Raw genomic sequence first — 6,848 nt, forward strand, 5'->3', positions numbered from 1 at the left:
AAAGCTATCTTTTAGAAGTTCAACTAATTTGGAATTTGTGATAATCTTCCATGGATTGGCCTCAAATCTGCACTTGTGTTAGACACTGAAGAAAGGGTTTTATTAGCAAATAATCACATAGAGTTGAGAATCTGTATAGTAATAGAGGAAAACGATATTTTTCAGGACATAAGTTGGTTGTACAAAAAAAATGGAAATGCTAATCAATTATGAGACTTGCTGGTTTGTAAATATGTTGCACATAGAATGAATTCTGGTGCACACTCAAATAAATAAGCAACATTTATTTAACTAAGTATCATTTCGGGGTTATAAGCATGGCTTTTGGGGTAAGACAGATATGTTCCATTCCTGGGTCCATCTCTTAAAAGGGGTGTCATCTTGGGAAAATAAGTTGTTAGTTACCTTAGCTTTGTGCTTTAGTTTCCTCATTTGTTAAAAAGGGAATAATAAATTCTACCTCTTAGGTTTGATGTGAAGGTTACATCTTTTAAAGTTTCTAGAGCATTAGCGAAAAGCATATACAAACAAATATTTTAACTACTATTATTACTTTATCAATTTTTCCACTTTTCCTTCAAATTGATCTGAGTTAATAAAGTTCACTGCATTGACAATATGCATGAATATCCTCAACTCCTTACCTCTTCCATCAGTGGTGTATCCTGGGCCATGGGGACATATCTTTTTGTACTGGGCAGTTCCAGGAAGTGGGCAAAGCTCACACTGGTGACCCCAGCCTCGCCCCCCATCACAGCAGCATTCTGACTTTGTGACAAGGTTGCGGCTGCTGGATGCCATTTGACACATTGTCTGCAATACCTCTGCAAAGCAGAGTCCCTGTCGATTGTCTGAAATGACAACATGGTCAATAAGAACCAGTGATGTGGAACTAACACTTCATTATCTTGATCTTCAAATTAAACAGGACAATCGATACTCTCCTTCTTAGCAATAATTTTTAACAAGATATTTATTGTTTTATATGAACAGTCACACTGTTTAAGACAGGTTAACAATTACAAAATTTTATTGGAGGTTAAGTTTATAGAGTGTTTTTTTTTTCACTACAGACAGTTTATTAAATTTGACAAAATGTGATATATTTTAGAACAGATTTATTTTCTTCGATCCATCAGCAACTAAGTGATAGTAAACTGCCGTTTTTGTAGAATCCAAATAAAAGAACAATTAAATTAAACATTTCCCTTTATGTATGCAAACAAGTATCAGGATTTGATTTTGAAAAGCAAATTCTAGACTATATTATAAATTTGGTACATATTCAATTTAATCTCATATTTTCTACATCTAAAAGATTGTTCAAACATTTGGACTAAGTAGATTTACTTTTTTAGTACAAAAAAGGGATTTCTCTGATGTAGATAGGTAAAGAAATCTTTAATATGGTTTTATCTTTCTATGTCCATTATCTTTTCTATTTCTGAAAAGGCCGGTGGATAGTGAAGGTCTAGATTGAAGACAACAAAAACTAAAATATATTTTCCTGATGAACAATTTCCTAGGATTTGAAGCAGATGACATCATCTTGAGAAAAATCTAGAGTTGAAACATGCTGTTTTTACACCAAATCAAATGATGAATGCTCTTATTTCTGTTTGCTTTAAGTTTTATTACTCCATATTTTTGTACCTCAACGTAATTAACTAAAATGGTTTACAATGTATGCATTATAACACAATGTCTGAGATTTATATTTTCCACAAGAAAATATTTTCTAAAACATTTTTCTGTACCATAAAATAAAAATTAACCTTCATTGCATTTTTGAAATATGGCATTTACTTTAATATCATTAATATAGCAGAGCTTACCTCACATCGCAAATATTTTCTTTTGGAATTAAATCATCCCCTGATGTAAGTTTGACTAAAGTCACATTTTCCATAGAGTTTAATTAATCTTAATTTGGGGAAGACTATATTTAAGGCAGTTATTTACATTACACATAGATGTGCATAGAATGCGCACACATACAAACACGTCATCTTAATAGATGTGTATCTTTAGGAAAAGGTATGTAGATTACTCAGATTGAGGGATTTGTTTAGCAGACAAGGATATATAGAGAGAGCTCTTCTGTGATTACATCATAAAACAGATGTTTTATTTACCAAGTAAAATACACTCATAGATCAACTTACCGAGGCATTCAGTGCCTGAGGAACTTGACTGAAACCCTTCATTACACTCGCACCTATAGCTCCCAATAGTGTTAACACAACGTCCATTTTCACATATTCCTGGCTTGGTTCTGCATTCATTTTCATCTTTAAAAAACAAATAATGTGAATAATGACTCAAATCATAAAATTATAATTTAAAATAATCTTATTTAAAACTTCTTTACCAAAATACTGATATGAGATAAAAACTAGCCCTGTGTGAATACTGATTTATTCTCAACTTTATATTGTTCTTCTGTGTGGGTTCTTTCTTAACAACGTGTTTTCAACCCCCGATCTTTTGGGGAAGAGACAATGTTTGATGGAGAACTGGAAAATTGGCCTCCAAAAGGGATAGACTTGAGACACCGGACAAGGAGGGAAGAACTTTGGGGAAGAGTATGCCAGTTTTTGTGATGTGAGAGAAAAGAAAGGCTGGGGCATAGAGATGGTGTTAGGGAAGAGTACTGAGTAGGGTAAAAGAGCAAAGTTGTTTTATTAAAATTCTCTATATCTTATTTATTGTGTTTATTTCATATTTTTAAGTTTTGTTTGAGGTTTTCTTTTTTGAAGCTATGTTGTTAGGCACATAAGAGAGCTCATGACAATGAAATCTTTTTGATAAATTGTTTTCATCTTTACAATTTTTAATTATCTAAATCCTCAATTTATTGACAATTATTTTGCATGTGCTATCATCATTTGCCTTGAATAGCTTATTTTCAACCTCTCTCACATTTTGATTTGGTACATTTCTTGTAAAAAGCACAAACCTGGATTTAAAAAAAATTTTTAATTTAAATTGAAATTTTAAAATTTATCAGTTAACTAGCGATTTCAACTATTTATATCTATTACGATTTCTGATGTTTGGAGTCTTACCTGCCATTTTATATTGTTATATATTTACCATGCTATTGCCTACTTCTCTTAATAGTTCTTAAACCAGTCTTTTCCTATGCCCCTTTCTCACCCCTAACTCATGTTTGGAAGTTATAATCTTTCTGTTCTTCCAAGGGTAACCATGAAACAACTTTGATACATATTCTTTACTCATATTTTTCTATCAACTATCTGTTTCAAAAGTTTCTGGAAGTAACAATATCTTGGGGGCATGAGTTTACTTCTTTCAGGTCTTTCTCTATAGCACCTGCCATATTGCTATCTAGAAATTTTGGTTTGTTATATTTTTTATGTACCATGAGCATACTATATATGTGTGTGTGTGTATCTATCTATCTATCTATCTATCTATCTATCATCTATCTATCTATCTATCTATCTATCTATCTATCTATCTATCTATCTATCTATCTACCTACCTACCTATCTATCTATCTAATTTATCTATCTCACATTTTAAAAAATCCATTCATCCACAGACGGTCACTTAGAATGTTTCCATGCCTTGACCATTGTGATAATGCTACAAGGAACATGGAAGTACAGCTATCTTTTTGAGATAATGGTTTTGTTTCTTTTGAATATGTACCCAGAAGTGGAATTGCTAGATAATATGGTAGTTCTATTTTTAATTTCTTGAGGAACCTCCACACTCCGTACATAGTGGCTGCACTAATTTACACTCCCACCAACAGTGCACAAGGGTTCCCTTTTCTCCACATCTTCAGCACTTGTCTCTTGTCTTTTTGATCATAGCCACATCCTAGCAGGTATGAGGCGGTATCTCATTTTTTTTTTCATTTATTTGGCAATTAGTGATATTGAGCACTCTTTCATATACCTGTTGACCATTTCTGTGTTTTCTTTGTAAAAATGTCTATTCAGGTCCTTTGTCCATTTTAAAATCAGATTATTATTATTAGCTATTGGGTTTTATTTGTATATTTTGAATATTAACTCCTTATCAGTTACATGTTTTGGAAATAGTCTCTCTCATTGCATAGGTTGTCTTTTAATTTTGTTGATGATTTCCTTTTCTGAGCAGAAGCTTTTTAGTTTGACATAGTTCCACTGTCAAAGAGCCTATCCTCCATGTTTTATTTCAAGATTTTTATGGTTTCAGGTCTTTCTTTCCAGTATTTAATTCTGAGTTAATTTTTATATATGATGTAAGATAGAGGTCCGGTTTCATTCTTTCACATGTGGCTGCCAGTTTCCCCAGCACTTTTTATTGAAAAGACTCCGTTGTATATTTTTGGCTCATTTGTCAAAAATGAACCTATATATGCATGGGTTTAATTCTGGGCTCTCTATACTGTTCTATTGCTCTATATGTCTGTTTTTATGCCAATATCATAATATTTTGAATACTATAGCAATAATATAGTTTGAAATCAGGAAGCATGATGACTCCAGCTTTGTTCTTTTTCCTCAACATTGTGTTGGCTATTCAAGGTGTTTTGTGGTTTCATATAAATTTCTTGAAAGTGTGATCTGTGGTTGTCATTCCTACTTCCTCACCTCTGATTCTTTCTGTAACCCATGTCCTCTACCCCTACATGGAAACTATTCCTGAAGAGGTCACCAAATCCAATTACTACTACTCTATATCTTATTCTATATCTCATCAGCATCATACACAAGCGACTGCTCCCAAGGTGTTTGAATAATCCATTCTTTTAACTCTCATGACTTCCCAATGACCTGGAGGACTTCTTATCCCAATGGCTACTCATATTAGTCTCCTAAATATTTTTAATCACTCTATTAGAGTGCCCAGATCTCAGTCTCTCAGTTACTGCTTCTTCCACTTTCCATGTTCTTCTATTCTCTGTGTTCTCATCCAATCTTATAATTTTTTAAACACTACCTATTTGCCAGCAATTTGGCTCATCAATACATCTGCCTATTTGATGATACCACTTGGAAGGCTAATACATATCTGATGCTTAACATGGTCCCAACAGAACTTCTCTACCACTGTGCCCCCAATCACACCTGTTTCTTGCAATCAGTCTTCTCCTTATCGCTTAATAGTAGCTTCATCCGATCAATTAGTGCATGAAAAAATCCCAGGACTCATCTTTTATACCTCTTTCTTTATCCACCATATCCAATCAATACATTAGCTAGTTCTGTTATTTCTAAAATATATTCTAAATCCGTCCATTTCATCACATTCTTACACTACTATGGCTTTTATCTGAGCCTCCGCTGTTCTTCATCTGATGATTTTAATAGCCACCTAAATGAATCCTGCTTCTGTGCTCTTACACCCTTACAATGCGTTATCTGTAAGACAGCCTGAGGCCTTTTAAAATGTAAATTAGACAGTAATAACAACTAACACTTAATTGAAATTTTACTATATATGTCAAGCACTGTTCTAAGGGTTTTATATGAATTCACTATTCTAATCTTCCCAACGATCTTATGAGGTAAATGATCTATCTCATTATTCCTATTTGTTTTCAGATGAGGAATTTGAGGCACATGGGGAAGCCAACTTGCCCTAGGTCACAGAGCTAGTAGATATGAAACTACATTTCTCGTATTTACCATCCATTTTCTTGGCCCACACTCTGAATCCCTCCGCCATAATGCACTTAACATAAAACCAAACTCTTTATCATGGCCTGCAATGCCCTTGCTTTCCTCTGGGCTTTACCTCACTCCGCTCTTCTAGCACAAACTCCAGCTATATCGCTTTCATTCTTGCCTTAGGAATCTTTATTCTTGCTTATTTCCTTATTTTTCCTTTCTAGGTCCCAGCTCAAATGCTACCTCATCAGAGAAGTCTTCCTTGAAAATGTATTCAAAAGTAGCTCCCACTCAATTACTAAATCTTATTTTCTTAGAAAAGGTTTATCACTGTATGAAATTATTGTATTGATTATTTTTTTTATTTGATATTTGTTTCTCTCTGACTAGAACATAAACTACTTGAGAGAAAAGTGGGGGTGGGGGGTATGGAAAAACTTGTCCTTCCAACTTATTATGCTATCCCCAGAATTACAAACATAGCAGATATTCCATAAGTTAATTGAAAAAAAATGAGTGATGGTTTTTGCAAGATATTCCATGGAGCAGTGTACCTTCTGATGTGCGTATTTAAATATTTCCTACAAGAATTTCTTCCACAAATACTCAAATATATTTAAATATTTTTTGTTTTATTTGTTTAGTTTTTTTTCAGAGACTTCATTTATGCACATATTGAATTTCTTTGTCTTCTACTCCTATCATCTTATTAGTTATTTCCATATCCACATTACTGATTGTTTTCATTTCTTTCTATTTTTTATTACTTCTATGACTTTAATTTCTGTGGTAATTATATTTCTTTCCTAAGCTCTGCTAGATCATTATCTCTTGATATTGTTTTATCTTCTTTTTCAATCTCTTCTATCCATTTGAATTTTTATTTTTCTAAACTCTTTTTCTTTTGTTTCCTGAGGTGTTTTAGTTTACATCTTCTTTATTTTCCATTCTTCCTTTCCCCCCAGCATAAATACATTTGTTGCAATCTTGTGTAATTATTTATCTTTGAACAATTTTCTCCAATTCAGCTATTTGCTGAAAGATAGTACAGCAGATCAGCAGTGTTGAACTGAGAATAATCAACAGTTTCAAGTTTGTTCTTTCACCAAATCTGTTATGCTCTTTGCCCTTGGGGCATTTACACTAAAACTTTTAGGTAATTTAAGGGATCAGTGTGGCTCTGAGTATAGTCCTTTAAGTTTCAGCATGTCACTCGGA

The 6,848-nt window shown here is 33.1% G+C and overlaps 1 protein-coding gene across 1 annotated transcript in view; it reads right to left on the minus strand.

Annotated features, from left to right (window-relative positions):
- The window catches only part of FBN2 (fibrillin 2), a 240,480-nt gene that overhangs the window by 15,218 nt on the left and 218,414 nt on the right, over positions 1–6,848 (minus strand). The window contains exons 56-57 of the mRNA XM_006913393.2: positions 2,166–2,291; positions 645–851 (exon numbers count right to left, since the gene is read on the minus strand). Coding sequence (XP_006913455.1) covers positions 645–851; positions 2,166–2,291 — 333 coding nt within the window. The remainder of the gene's footprint in view (positions 1–644; positions 852–2,165; positions 2,292–6,848) is intronic.

The sequence above is a fragment of the Pteropus alecto genome, unplaced genomic scaffold (genome assembly GCF_000325575.1).
Source record: "Pteropus alecto unplaced genomic scaffold, ASM32557v1 scaffold20, whole genome shotgun sequence".
Taxonomy (NCBI): Eukaryota; Metazoa; Chordata; class Mammalia; order Chiroptera; family Pteropodidae; genus Pteropus; species Pteropus alecto.